Genomic DNA, 15,127 nt, shown 5'->3' with positions numbered 1-15,127 from the left:
TGATCGATATTTTTAATTTAAAATTATGCTATTTCTCAGTTCATGACTGTATGTACATTTTTGATGCTCATACCTTTGCAAGATGCTTGATTGGTCTTCTCCTACCCTCAAAGTTATCAAACACATACTCGTATAAAGTTGTGTATCGTCTTTGATTTTAGAATTTTGTGAGAAGATTTTACATTAACTTATTAATATATTATATAATTTAATTAACACAACGAATGACAACTGTGTACACTTACATAAAATTGTACTTGAATTACCTAACGAAATCCACGGAAATTTCAATGTTTATTTAGCTAATTGAACGATAATGAAACCAAAGCAGATTCAATAATTAAAATTTTATTCATTGAGCTGTAAAAATGTCTGGATGTGGAGGAAAATATTTTAATTGTTTTTCACTTAATTTATTTGCTGTAAAATTGCCGCATTATTAGCGTTGCATTAAGTACTTTTTTGTACACAAGATATGTGTATATACATATATCCGTATATATATATGTATGTAGTAATGTAGATTGGTAAGAATAGAAGCTTAATTTCCACACCAGCTTTCAATCCATGCAAAATTCGAGCAAATATTTATTTTGCGGCAAAAATAATTAGGAAATGTGTATGACATATTTACTCATATTGTATCACTGCAAAACAAACCAATGCAATTAGCCCCTTTCTTTCAACAAAATATTTGAACACAATAACTGTCATTACTATTATATAATGCAGGAAGTAATACGAATGTTACTCTTTACTTCATTAGAACTGAATAAGAATTGATGGCATGGAAACCTATTTATACATGTCAGCTTGTTAAGTAGGAGTACAATATGTCATAAGGAAATATTAGCACGATATTTGATTTCGCGGTGTTCGAAGATGTTATATAGATTGTCCAACAGTTGTGAAATTTACACACGTATTTTTCTAACGACAAAGCATATGAATTCAATACTATAGGCACACTCTCTCAATATCGATACAACATTTACATCCTGTCTGGTATAGTTGAATTCGGTTAATAATAGGTTGTCAAAAAAGTCTTGCGGTATTGTCGCTAGTTGGCGCTGAAAGCGCGTAGTTCTATTTTTATTCGTCGCATCGGGTCATGCTATATCTTTTTGGAAAGCTCATTTCACGCGCTAACACGGTGCTTGGTTGATTGTCGTTTCTTTAAGTCGTTCGTGAGTTATAGTGTCGCAAACATGGAGCAAAATAAAGAGAAAATACGGCATATTTTACAGTACTACTACGATAAAGGCAAAAATTCATCTCAAGCCGCCAATAAAATTTGTGCAGTTTATGGACCCGATACAGTTTCCATTCCGCACAACGATGGTTTCAACGTTTTCGTTCTGGTGTAGAGATGGTCGAAGATGCGCCACGCTCCGGAAGGCCTGTCGTCGAAAATTGCGATAAAATCGCTGAATTGGTCGAAAGAGACCGGCATAGTAGCAGCCGTAGCATCGATCAAGAGCTGGGCATGAGTCATTAAAAATTCATTTCAATTTCAATAAAAAAAAAATTCAATAAAAATACCGCAAGACTTTTTTGACAACCCATTATTTTATCATTTTGTTACGAATCCAACAATAATATCTATGTTATGATAGACCATACAGAACTAATTTCCCATCCGAACGGAAATTTCATTCAATAAGCTCACATATTGAACAACATAAATGGTGTCAAGTAAGTTGGGAAGTCCGAAAACCTATAAATATAGGTTGATCTAGGGAAAAAGCTTGAGTTGACGAACTATACAAGAGAAAATGTTTCGACCCAATTTTAGAAAGATAACTCACACATTGACCGATATATTCAGTACAAAATCTGCTTGAATAACAAATGTTATAATATAATGTCAACCGGAATGTTTGAAAACACTTAAATAGGTGCCTAAGGAAAGTATGCTAATGCCGATATATCAATTTTCTAAGTATCGTTTGCATGGACAGACAGATATATAGTCAGTCAGCCGGAATTCAATTCGTCTTGTCACCGTGATCATTTTCATTTATATCGATATGTTTGAGATGATAGAAATAACAAAACTATTATACTCAGTTACATAACGTAATGAGTGTATAGAAAGAGGGATAGTTCTTCTGAGAATTTTGTTCATTTTTAACTAAAATAAAATCATGCATAAGTTTTGTTTGAATTGTTTAACATGTTTAATATAAATTAAAATTTTGTCAAAGTAGGTTATGTCACTTCCACTTGGATTAAAGGCCCGGTAGTTGTGCTTTCAATAGTTAATGCCTTGTCCTTCGATGGAAGATATTAAGTTAAAGAAAGCGATTCTGAATCTCACGCATAAATAACGATTTATTCTTAAATTTTTAATAACGCATCAAGTTATTGAAGTAATTCAGATTTCTGTTTCTGTTGATCGTCTCAGTATGGAAGTAATATAATACATATTTCTGTTGGTCATCAAAGTAGAAATTTCTGTTTCTGCTGATAGCCTAAGGATTCATGTAATACAGATACAATAATATAGTTCAGATTTCTCTTGATCGCCTAAATTAATACAGATTGATTGACGTAATACAGATTTCTGTTTCTGGAGGTCGTCTAAGTATTGAAGTAATACAGATTTCTGTTTCTTTTAATCACCTAAGTATTGAAGTTATATCGATTTCTGTTTCTGTTGATCGTCTAAGTATTGAAGTAATACAGATTTCGGTTTCTGTTGCTCGTACAAGTACTGATGTTCTACAGATTTCTGTTTCTGAAGTGTTGAAGTTATATCAATTTAAGTTTCTGTTGATCGTCTAAGTTTGCTACTTTAGCACAAATTACTTCTGACATTTTATTATTTGCATACATTTATGTATTAATTTTTATCAGACGATTACACGTGTAGCTTAAAATTATCAATTCGTTATAAATCAAATTGTTTTAACAACGATTGCAAATGCAACAAAAATTTGTGTGCGATTTTATCAAACAGCTACAGTGACTAATTTGTATGGAAGCTATATGCTATAGTAATCCGATCTGAACAATTTTTTCGTAGATTATATTATTACCTTAAGCAGTAATCTATGTCAATTTTCGTGAAGATACCACGTCAAATTGGAACGTTTTCCATACAAGCTCTTGATTCCGATCGTTCGGCTTGTATGGCAGCTATATGCTATAGTCAGCCGATATAAACATATTCTTCGGAAATTACATTATTTCTATGAACAATAACTCATACCAAAGTTTGTGAAGATATATCGTCAAATGAGGAAGTTTCCCATGCAAGCATTTGATTCCCGATCATTCAGTTTGTATGGCAGCTACATGCTATAGTTAACCGATCTGAACAATTTCTTCGGAGATTACATTGTTGTCTTAGAAAATAATCTATACCAAATTTCGTGAAGATACATTGTGAAATGTGAAAGTTTTCCATACCAGCACTAGATTCAGATCGTTCAGTTTGTATAGCTGCTATATGCTATAGTTAACCGATCTAAACAATTTCTTCGGAGATTACATTGTTGCTTTAGAAAATAATCTATACCGAATTTCGTGAATATATCTTGTCAAATGAGGAAGTTTTCCATACAACAACTTTATTCGATCGTTCAGTTTGTATGACAGCTATATGTTATAGTGGTCCGATATCGGCAGTTCCGATAAATGAGCAGCTTCTGGAAGAGAAAATGACGTTTGCAAAATTTCAAAACCATATCTTAAAAACTGAGGGACTAGTTCGTATATATACAGACAGACGGACATGGCTAAATCGACTCAGCTCAACATAATGATCATTTATATATATATTTATATATATACTTTATATGGTCTCCGACGCTTCCTTATGGGTGTTACAAACTTCGTGGCAAACTTAATATACCCTGTTTAGGGTATAAAAAGACTCGTATTTCAAAAATAGGTCTCACATATTGACAAGTACGAAATAGTTCTGCCGATTTAAAATTACTTACTATTATATGTATCTTATATAAACTAATTTAGTTTAACACATTTTTGTTATTTTGTAGACAGCCCGGTCTCTCCGCTGACATCATTGCTACCGCTAGTTTTTGTGATCGCAGTGACTGCCGCTAAGCAGGGCTATGAAGATTTCTTACGGTACAGAACCGATAATGTTGTAAATCGTGCGCCAGGTGCGTATTTATGAAAACTTAAGATTCAAAGCACATTTTCAATTGTTCTATTCAATTTAGTGACAGTCATACGTAACGGAGTGGAAGCAAATATTCAATCGCAATATGTCTGCCCAGGCGACTTGGTGGTGGTGGAGCGCGATTGTGATGTGCCCTGCGATTTGGTGTTATTGCGTAGCACCGATCCACACGGCAAATGTTTTATAACGACCGCCAATTTGGATGGTGAATCCAATTTGAAGACGTTGATGGTGCCACGTGATTTGCCGTTGGTCGATATAAACCAGCTGCACAAATTGGGCGTCATCGAGTGTGAGAGTCCTAAGACTGATCTGTATAGTTTCAATGGTAAGATAGAACTGGCCGGTGGCGAGGGGCGCGTGCTGCCGCTTTCAACCGACAATGTGCTGTTGCGTGGCTCACGCGTCAAGAATACCGAATGCGTTATTGGGTGTGCCGTGTACACGGGCATGACTACCAAGCTGCAGCTGAACAGCCGGCTAACGCGCAATAAGTCTGCCTCTAGTGAGATATACGTGAATCGTTTCTTGGTCGTGGTGCTGATGTTGATGATAGCAATCGTTACTATGTTATACTTCTTCAAACGGTGAGTCACTCGTCCGAAGTTGGAATTTCGAAATGTATTTTAGGCTGTTACTCTTATTTGTCTTGCAGTTATGAAGAGATCTTTGTGATACCTAAGCTTGCATATTTGGGTCCTGCTGCTGACGGCTACAGTGTCAAGCAATTCCTACAGGATTACCTGTCTTTCTTGATACTTTTTAATTACCTCATTCCAATATCGTTGTATGTAACCATTGAGCTGCAACGTGGTATTAGTGGATTGTTCATGGAGTGGGATCTTCAATTGTATGATGAAGCAACCGACGAACATTTTATAGTAAACACTTCCAATTTAAATGAAGAACTTGGTCAGATCAACATTTTGTTTTCGGATAAGACCGGCACATTAACGAAAAACGAAATGGTTTTCCAACAGTGCTCGATAAATGGACGAAAATATACCTTTAAAAAGACACGGTTGCTGGAAGATGGCAGCGGCGCATTGGTAGATATAAACAAGTTCAACGTAAGTTTTCTATATACTTATGTGATAAGACGTAAAGTTTGAGGATTATAAGAATCAGAGGTGTTTTACTTTGATGTTTAGAATCAGGCACTATCGCCAATGATATGTATATTGTACAATATTCATAAAACCGATAAGTGATCTGTTCATTTTACTTCATATATCAAATATTTACAAAGTCTGTACCATTTCGAGGTTCTCTACTTTTTTAAAGAAAAAAAAAACAGAAACTTAAAATTTAATGGGGAATGTTTATTATCATTCGAAAGAACATTCTTTACCATTTATTTTTCGAAGATTATCTCTTTCAATTGCTGGCCGCGGCTATATCTCAGATAGTCCAACCGTTGAGTCCAATCTTCGATGACTTTGACTGCTAACTGGCGAATGACACGCGTGATGTTTTGCTCTAAGGTCTGAATCGAAGCGGGTTTGTCCGCATAGACTTCAAACTTTACATATCCCCACAGCAAAAAGTCTAACGGTGTGATCTTGATGGCCAATCGACCTTCTCAAAACGTGAAACTATCTGCTCTTCAAATTGTTCTCTCAATAATTTAATTAATTGATGCGATATGTGGGAAGTGGCGCCGCCTTGCTGAAACCAAATGTTGCCGAGATCACAAGCTTCAATTTCAGGCATCAAATAGTCGTATTATGGCACGATATGGACGCCATTGACGGTTACGTTCTCACCGGCATCATTTTCGAAGAAATGATTCCATTGGTGCACACACCTTAGCAAGCCGTTGTTTTTACGGAATGAAATAGCAGCTCTTGACTCTCTTCAGGTTGCTCTTCGTCCCAAATGCGGCAATTTTGCTTGTTTACATACCCTTAAGTCAGGGCGTTATCGTTGAAAACAATTTGGGTCGAAAAGGTCGGAAACACATTCCTTACAAAACGTGAATTTTCGCTATAAAGTTAAACGATTTGTAAACGATGTTCCATGATGAAACGCCTAAAACACTGAACAACAAATAACATGGCAGCCTGACATGACTCACGTGCGATCTGTCAAGAAAAGACTATTTAAAAGTACATCTACTTCAATTACACGTTAAATATATATCCCACGCTCAATTGAAAATAGTTTTACACTGTATTGTAAAAAACTCCTTATTCTTATTATTTCCAGAAAGACCAAAGAGTTTTCTTTGAAGCATTGGCTATATGTCACACCGTTCAAGTAGCAGGGGAATCAAACGCTGATGCTGCCTATGAAATTGAAACACCCGACAAAGAAGTTAATGGCAAGAGTGCACTGGCAAAAATGTACTCTATTTCCGATATCACCGAGGAGAGTCATAATTCCAGTCGACAGAGTGGTGTAGATTCCGATCATTCGCAAACATTGGAAACAAGCCTATCCAATAATCCTGATGGAACAAAAACTGAGGGCATCATCTCCAATAGCATTATGAACATGTCCAACGGTACAGATTTAAGTCGTTCGAATGGTACGAATGGTGCAAATATGACATCTGACGTCAATCCGCTGCTTAACGAAGCAAATAAAGAAGAGAAACGCAAACGACCGCTAATTGTCAAACGAAGCCCAAATTTTACGCGCGCCTCCTCCAGAATACATCCAGCGCCAATGGGAAATGACGGACAGTTCTCTATAGAAATGGTGAACCGCGCCACGAATGCAAATTTGTTAGCAACACCCGGTTCACGACCCACTTCATTACCGTTCACACGTTCTACATCAGCCATCGATTTGCCAGATCTAGCAGTTGCACCCTCACCGACTGGACACAAGCGATCGCATTCTTATGGCGCACAAAATGCATATTTAACACCACCAGGTGAGTTTGGTGCTTTGATATGTGTATTTGGCTTTAATAAAGTAAAATAAATTATATTAATAATTATTCGCAGTGCAACAAGGCGGAGTTGTCATTCGCACAGCCAGTAATGTGTCGCGTGAGTCTTATGCAGCACCTAACTTTCAACGTCAACCAACCCTGCTGTTGCGTGCGGAGTCACAGCGTCGCAAGAATGAGATCGAACAAGTTGTGCAGTGAGTTTCTTACTTTATTGGTTATATAAGTGTATTTACTAATAACAATTTCCTCGCAGCATCCTCGACTACCAAGCCTCAAGTCCAGACGAAAAGGCGCTCGTTGAGGCTTCCGCCAATCTGGGGCTCGTTTATATGGGTGATGATGACGAGGTCTTGCGAATCCGTGTCGTACCTCCACATTTGGATTATTCACGACCTTTTAACGTTGGTAAAGTCAACGAAATACGTTTCAATCGCTTGCACGTACTGGAATTCTCTTCTGATCGTAAACGTATGAGTGTGATTGTGAAAGACGAGAACGGCACCAAATGGATTTACACAAAAGGTGCAGAAAGTTATGTGTTCCCGCTTTGTGCCAACAATCAGGCAAACAATGTGTCGCGAACCGATGCACACATAAGCGATTTCGCAAGGCAAGGTCTGCGTACATTGGCCGTAGCGAGGCGACGGGTTGGTGATGACGAGTACCGCACCTTCATCGACGAAGTGAATGTGGCAAACAGTTCGTTGGAAAATCGAAAGGAGTTGTTAGACCAGAGCTATGCCAAAATCGAGTGCAGTGAGTAGCATCCCTTCTTTCTTATAAGTAAAAAGCTTTCAAACAAAATTCGTTGCAGATCTCGAGCTACTGGGTGCCACCGCCGTTGAAGATGCCTTACAAGACGATGTCGCTGACACACTGATCTCACTGCAAAAAGCCGGTATCAAAATTTGGGTGTTAACCGGTGATAAGGTCGAAACGGCACTTAACATAGCGTTGTCTTGTGGTCATATACCTCCTGACGCTATCAAGTATTTTATAATCGATTGTAGATCGAAGGAGGATATGATGGTGCACTTGAATGCATTGGATCGTGAAATTATTTTCGGGATTGGTGCACAGTGTGCGCTACTAATCGATGGAAAGAGTTTAAGTATCGCATTGAGCGAGACGCCAGAGATGTTCCGCGATATAGCAATCAAATGCACGGCAGTACTTTGTTGCCGCTTAAGTCCATTGCAGAAGAGCGAAGTAGTAGCTTTAATTAGAACTTCGTCGGAGGATTACACAACGGCTGCCGTGGGCGATGGTGCAAATGATGTGTCAATGATTCAGGAGGCACATGTGGGGCTTGGCATCATGGGCAAAGAGGGTCGACAAGCGGCACGCTGTGCTGATTTTTCTTTCGCCAAATTTTCTATGCTGAAACGCTTAATACTAGTACATGGACATTATCATACGACGCGCCTGTCGCTCTTAGTGCTTTATTTCTTCTATAAAAATATTGTATTTATGGGTATAATATTCCTGTTTCAATTTTATGCGCTCTTTTCAACGCAATCCGTGTACGACTCTCTGTTTCTGACTCTATACAATGTGATCTATACTTCGTTGCCGATTCTATTTATTTCTCTTACAGAGAAAGCTTACAGCGAGGAGACGCTTTTGAAGTAAGTGCTGAAGTTTTCCTATATACTATATATTTAAATAATATGATTTCTTCTTCGCAGGCAACCAGAACTTTATAAAAAAAATATAAACAACAAGGGACTTCACTGGCAGTACTTCATCGGTTGGATACTTTTTGCCGTATACCACACATTGATCACTTACTACTTCACTTACTATGTGTTTTCCACAAACAATATTCTACTAAATGTTGGCCAGCCGGCGGAGTTTTCTTGCTTTGGCACTTTGCTCATTGAGATCGTTGTTGTTGTGGTCAACTTAAAACTGATGCTACAGTCCAAGTACCTGAGTTATTGGTATATAGCGACGATTTTGGGCTCCATTGTGACGTTCATGATAACTACTGTTATCTATAACGTAATTGACTTGTAAGTATATTTGAAACCAAACACAATTTTTATAATTTCTTCATTAAAAGAATCGTTGCCTTCTTTTTTATTTACGAAAATAACTCGGCCAATCGCGAGTGAACTTTTTTTGTTGATTAAAAACTCGCCGAAAAAACACAGAAAGCTCAAATTTAATGAGTTATGTTTATTATCACTCGAAGAAACATTCTTTGGTATTTATTTTTTGAAGGTTATCTTCTTAAAATGTTGACCACGGCTACGTCTCCGATGATCCATTCGTTGAGTCCAACTTTCGATGACTCATTCGAGCATTTTGACTCGTAACTGGCGAACGACACGCGTGATATTATGCTTCAGGACCTGAATCGAAGCGGGATTGTCCGCATAGACTTTAGACTTAACACATCCCGAAAGAAAAAAGTCTAACGGTGTGATATCACAAGATCTTAGTGGTCAATCGACCGGTCCAGAATGTGAAATTAACTGCTCACCGAAATGTTCTCTTAATAAATCCATTGACTGTTGCGCTGGTTGGGAAAACCAAATGTCGCCGAAATCACGATCTTAAATTTCAGGCATCAAAAATCGGTTATCATGGCGCGATAACGGTCGCCATTGACGGTTATGTTCTCATCGGTATCAGTTTTGAAGAAATATGCAGATAAGATTCTACCGGCCAGCGAACCAAACCAATACGTTGTTTTTTCTAGATGAAATGGCAGCTCTTGAATCTCTTCAGATTGCTCTTTGTACCTAATGCGGCAAGTTTGGCTTGTTGACATACCTATTGAGTTAGAAAGGAACCTCATCGCTGAATAAAATATTTCTCGAAATCATCGGATCTACTTGGAGCTTATTAAGAGCCCATGGAGCGAAGCCATGTCCCTTGGGAATGTCGAGCAGCTTCAGTTCTTGCACAAACTGTATTTTGTATGCTATCAATTTAAGATCTCGACGTAAAATGCTCCATTCGTTCCATATGTCAGTCAAAGTTGCTGCGACCGGCACCGAATCCCCACGGTCTTCGTGTACATTTTCTTCACTGAGTGCTGGACGTGGTCTATTCGGTCGAATGTTATCCAATAGTGAATACTGGGCTATCGAAAAAGTACCTCTATTTTTATACCTCGTTATTACCTTTCCTTTCCGTTGTGTTTCATCCTGTTATAATTGTTTTACTTTCAAAAATTATTATCCCTGATTTAGAAGCAACAAAATGTTTAATCTTTTCACATTCGAGTTTCTGTTAGGAAATTCATTTTAACAAAAATTATTTTAAATGCTGACAACTTTAATCTGTTCTTTTGCAGCGACTACGACACCGATATCTATTGGGCATATAACAAACTGCTTTGTTCGCTACCCGTTTGGCTGTTCACTATAATCACAGTTATTGCTTGCCTGTTGCCGGATTATGTAATAAGAATTATACCGAGAGTGATTAATTTCCCGAAACACTTTCGCTTTTTTCCGAACGCGGGACGTTTAATGATGCGACGTAACATGCAAACGACACATTTATGAGTTGCAGTCAACTACCGTTATATAAATGTAAAGTGTTGCTATATATTTTTTTAAATCAGTTATAGTATATGTACTATATATCGTCACTTTAAAGCAAAATAACGCAACATCACATTTCATAAGTTTACAGGCAAAGAAAAAACGTTATAATAGAAACCACAGATATTGAAACAAAATTTGAGTTTTGGTTATAAAATTGGTTATATGGTTATTTATTGGTTATTTATTGGTTATATATTGGTTATATCTGACAGTGGAAGCTGAAAATTTTATGCTACATATATGTAACATGATGTAGTGAATCGCAAGCAGTGAAAAACTCAATTTCGATTTTTTTGATGATACGTTGTTCTGCATTTTGGGTGACGATATAATTTTATATATAATATACCCGAGTGGGTAGCGTGCTTTTGAATTTAACTGTAAATTTAAATCGGTTTTAATAATGCTCAGTTCAAAGTTAATGCAACGTAAATGAAATAAATGTGCCAGATTTTTGTGTTAAGTTATCTTGTAGATATGTATGTGCCTCCCAAGCGATCGCAACCTCGCTTCCTACATTCTTCAATACGTAGTATGTGTATTGATAGTATTATTGTAAATTTAATTAGCGTTGAATTTAAGGATGTATGCCTTAAGGTGATTACCAAATATAGTTACGTAATTATTATTTATATTATTTTTATATATATTATATTTATTATGTATATATTTATATTTGTTAGCTTGTTAATTTATGCCATGACAACTACTTCCTCCATGTACATACATACATATGTATGCATAGTATTAGAACAAAATTTTTCGAAGCCGAAAAATTAAAAAAAAAAATTGTCAATATTTTAATAAAACAAAGACAATTTTGGATGTGAACGACTTTTTATTAATTAATTATTATTATTATGTATATATATTTTTAATAAATATTTATTAATAAATGATGATGTTGAGCAAAACAATGTCAAGTGCACAATATACAAGATTTTCTAGTGTATTATTAAATGGTAAATCGTAAGTCGTACGTAGTAAATATAATAACAATTTTAAAGATTTTTTTTATAAATACAATATAAGCACAATTGAGCAATTTAATAAACACAACACCATGCTTACGTCCTTAAGTTCTTAGTTTTTATATGCGCTTTTATTTTTATTTTTCTATTTTATTTTTCATTTTTATTTTTCTATTTTATTTTTCATTTTTATTTTTCATTCATACAGCAACACTTTGTTGCATAAATTAGCTCACATTTTTTTTTATTTAATATTTTTTTTTCATTAAAATTTTTTTATTATAGTAAAATATTTCGTAAAACGAGCACAAGTACGTAAGTAGAATGTATTTGTGTGTGTATATAAGTTTGATTGTTTTAGGGTACATTGTTGCTAGTTTTCTGTAAAATTCGTAAGTACAACACGCTAAGTTATGGTTTGAATGTTAGGCTTTTAACTACCTTATCCGATTTGTTTCACGATCGCACAATCGCACTGGATCCCGCTAATTCACTGCGTACAAATGCTTCACAAAATATAGTATATATATGTATATCCCACAAAATTTGCTAATTCTTTGTACATGCTGTTCATCACACTTATCAAAAACCCTGAAACATTTATTCATAAGTCATTCTGCAATTTATTCTAACTACTTTTGCTGATATGATTGACACTACAAGTAAAATCAGGTACAGCGTACCATTGCTGCATGAGCACTTCTTATTAGACATATCTTCCTTTGAAAGTTTTGATTTTTATGGAGCTTAAGTATTTCATTTTCAATTACCTTATAGTTTCTAGGTTTTACTTTTACAAATATACATAACAATATTGCAAATTATAGCTTACTACACTCTGAATGGTTCTTCAAAATTCCTACGCTATATCGCGCATATAATTTGGTTTAAGAATCCTTTCAAATATATTGTAGGTATTTGAGTATTGCCATTGTTTTATGTAAGAGAATTAGCCATTACCTTCCTTACGCTATCCCTCGCCTTTCGCGAAAACTCTCTCCCGAATAAAATATGGCGAACAAAAAAAATTTGTCTGCACTTGCAAAAAGAACAGAAAATCAGCTGAGTTTGTTTACGAATTTATGCGCCAATTTGCTGCCTTTGTTTAAAAACCTGCTTTTCTCTTCTTTGGCAGGAAAGCTAATATTAAGAATTTGCCATAAATAGTGGCAAACAACTAAATTCCATATTCTATTCTATAATTACAGCAAAAGAGATGGCGCCATTTTCGTGCCATTACTTTGGCAAACTTTCCCGAAACAAAATAAACCGGAGTTTTGCATAAAACAAACAATTTGTCTGCAATTTTTGAGTTGAACATAATCTGAATCTAGATAATAAGCTTTAGAAGATGAAAATATTGACCGAAATACTATTTAAGCTTGATAATTTTGATTGATTTGAAGCATTCAACACTCGTACTATGCTTCACCTTAAGCGCCTAGCAAGCGCTTGACAGAATATCCAGGCACCGAATAAACGAAGAGAATTATGAAGAAGAAAATGGCAAATATAAGCAGCGCCTTTAGTATGGCCCATTTGTAATTATGCCAGACAATGTAGCGTATAGATTTCAGCGGATTTAGGAACCACATGAAGGAAGCATCTGGGCGGCTGTAAGCATAGCAGGAAATTAATTAGAATTATGCACAATACATATGTTGCAATAAAATAAGTTTACTTTGGTTTCTCTAGTGGGTCCGGCTCGCTGCGTCCATAACCGGCGGGATTCTGTTCGGCCTCTTCTTTCGTTAGCAAATGGAACTCAGCTTCCACCTTGCCAGTTAGCTCCATTTCTTCATTCTGTTTCTTCACATAGAACGGCCACCAGCCACGTACACGTTTTTGCTTGAATATATTCACGGTGGGCAATGCAGTGTCCGATTTAAGCATGTCCAGTGTACATAGTTTGGAGGTCTTTGCGCCACGTGGAAAACGATTCAGATTAAAGGAAATCGCACCTGTCAAAATTATTTTATTAATGAAAGATAACGCTAATTTGTGCAGTTGTCAAGTACCTAGGAAATCATCAGCTGAAAAGTGATCCGCATCCCATACTTGTAGTTCGAGTCGAGCTGGTATTTTGACCTCGGTTTCGTCCCAACTGAATAGTGACTCGCGCCGAGAGAGCACAATGCGTTCTTCTGCCGCCAGGTACTCGAATGGAAATATGAAACGCCAATTGAAATTGCCCTCACCAGTAAGTGAGCGATAATGTATATCTGTTGCCTGCATATCTTGCGGACCCGTAAGCCAACTGTGCCATAAAAACGGTACAAAATAAAATTGATTTGTTGTTGCAAACAACAACTAATTACATACCCTTTTACATAAATATCTGACATTTTTTCTCCTGTGAAGAAAGCATCATCTTCCAGTACAACATCGTCGGTGTTCCATATCACGACGCGCAATTCGTACTCCTTTGGTTTGCGCGGTGATATATCCACAGGCGGACCTGGTAAGGGCATATCCATGGGAAACATATCGACCCACATTTCGATCTTACCCTGCTCAATACCAGGCTTTTCGGGATTGTACAGTGGTCGTGATTCTATATGCTCGGGCACAATCTGTTTAGAAAAGGGGTAGATTACAATTACAAATTAGACTTCTTACAAAGAAAAACCGGTTATATTTTCTTTAGCAGCATAGTTCGGTGCTTTGTATCTTCTGCTTACCTTGCAACCCACTTTGGGTATTTCACTCCATCTGTGCAGCACCGCAAGCGCCAGATGTTCATCACGATTTCTACAAGTTGTAGGTCCATTCCATGCTATTACCTCCTCATCAGAAAAGGTCATGCAGTATTTGCCGATGGCTACACGATCTTGAAAGTAATGTGGGGTGTCTAATTTGTTTTCTTTGCACAGCTTCGAGAGTATCTGTGTGGGTTTCATGGGGTCGCGCCACTGGTTGTATCCACAGCTGAGGGGGTTGAAAAGACATAGTTAATAAATACTTCAAAAGAATCGTTCTCACTTACACTTCATATCTCAGCGCTAATCCGCAAGTTGCTCGATGCTTACTATAATAGCGATTTTCTAAATCGATTCTCGTTTCGCCAATCAGATCATCAGATCCCACTAAATCCCAGTCCAATATTTGCACCGTAAGCATTGAATCTTGCGGAAAGATTGCCTCTACTTCAAAACACTTTCCAAATATCGGGTTGAGTTGTTTGCTAACGTAGTTCTCCTTGTCCGATATCCTCTTATTACCCAATTGTAACACAACGTAAGGATCTGCTTTTCCATTTAAGTCCATTGGATGTAAATCGGTTCCTTTTATTATATATATACGTACAAGTACATGAAGTGGATCATTGGTGGGTAAATTCGGTATAGGCAGTTCAGTGCCTTTTGGTGGCGGTAGTTTGTACACTTTTATGGCCCCTTTGAAAAATCCAACAGTGCGATTGTCGTCCTCGGTGGAATCGCCCGTCTTCTTTCCACGGTAAAGCGGAAATGAATGAAGCCATTCGCGGAAGTAGTTGTATTCTAGTTGGGTCTCCAGTTCATTGGGGTAGATCTAAAGG

The 15,127-nt window shown here is 36.8% G+C and overlaps 2 protein-coding genes across 7 annotated transcripts in view; one reads left to right on the top strand and one right to left on the bottom strand.

Moving 5' to 3' along the window:
• The window catches only part of LOC126759962 (phospholipid-transporting ATPase IF), a 38,520-nt gene extending 26,930 nt beyond the window's left edge, over window positions 1-11,590 (top strand). For all 5 annotated transcript variants that reach the window (XM_050475247.1, XM_050475245.1, XM_050475244.1 and 2 more), the window contains 9 exons: window positions 4,008-4,133; window positions 4,194-4,740; window positions 4,809-5,223; window positions 6,362-7,034; window positions 7,108-7,249; window positions 7,309-7,811; window positions 7,870-8,683; window positions 8,744-9,070; window positions 10,363-11,590. In XM_050475247.1, coding sequence (XP_050331204.1) covers window positions 4,008-4,133; window positions 4,194-4,740; window positions 4,809-5,223; window positions 6,362-7,034; window positions 7,108-7,249; window positions 7,309-7,811; window positions 7,870-8,683; window positions 8,744-9,070; window positions 10,363-10,576 — 3,761 coding nt within the window. In that variant the 3' untranslated portion in view covers window positions 10,577-11,590. The remainder of the gene's footprint in view (window positions 1-4,007; window positions 4,134-4,193; window positions 4,741-4,808; window positions 5,224-6,361; window positions 7,035-7,107; window positions 7,250-7,308; window positions 7,812-7,869; window positions 8,684-8,743; window positions 9,071-10,362) is intronic.
• A 115-nt stretch (window positions 11,591-11,705) lies between these two features.
• LOC126759957 (otoferlin-like) overlaps window positions 11,706-15,127 on the bottom strand; it is a 137,613-nt gene continuing 134,191 nt past the window's right edge. For both annotated transcript variants that reach the window (XM_050475218.1, XM_050475217.1), the window contains exons 21-26: window positions 14,576-15,120; window positions 14,271-14,517; window positions 13,912-14,162; window positions 13,608-13,846; window positions 13,271-13,550; window positions 11,706-13,203 (exon numbers count right to left, since the gene is read on the bottom strand). In XM_050475218.1, the coding sequence (XP_050331175.1) occupies window positions 13,023-13,203; window positions 13,271-13,550; window positions 13,608-13,846; window positions 13,912-14,162; window positions 14,271-14,517; window positions 14,576-15,120 (1,743 nt within the window). In that variant the 3' untranslated portion in view covers window positions 11,706-13,022. The remainder of the gene's footprint in view (window positions 13,204-13,270; window positions 13,551-13,607; window positions 13,847-13,911; window positions 14,163-14,270; window positions 14,518-14,575; window positions 15,121-15,127) is intronic.

This window comes from Bactrocera neohumeralis, chromosome 5 (genome assembly GCF_024586455.1).
Source record: "Bactrocera neohumeralis isolate Rockhampton chromosome 5, APGP_CSIRO_Bneo_wtdbg2-racon-allhic-juicebox.fasta_v2, whole genome shotgun sequence".
Lineage (NCBI taxonomy): Eukaryota > Metazoa > Arthropoda > Insecta > Diptera > Tephritidae > Bactrocera > Bactrocera neohumeralis.
The sequence above is the reverse complement of the archived record's forward strand: the minus strand, read 5'-3'. Positions and strand labels throughout refer to the sequence as shown.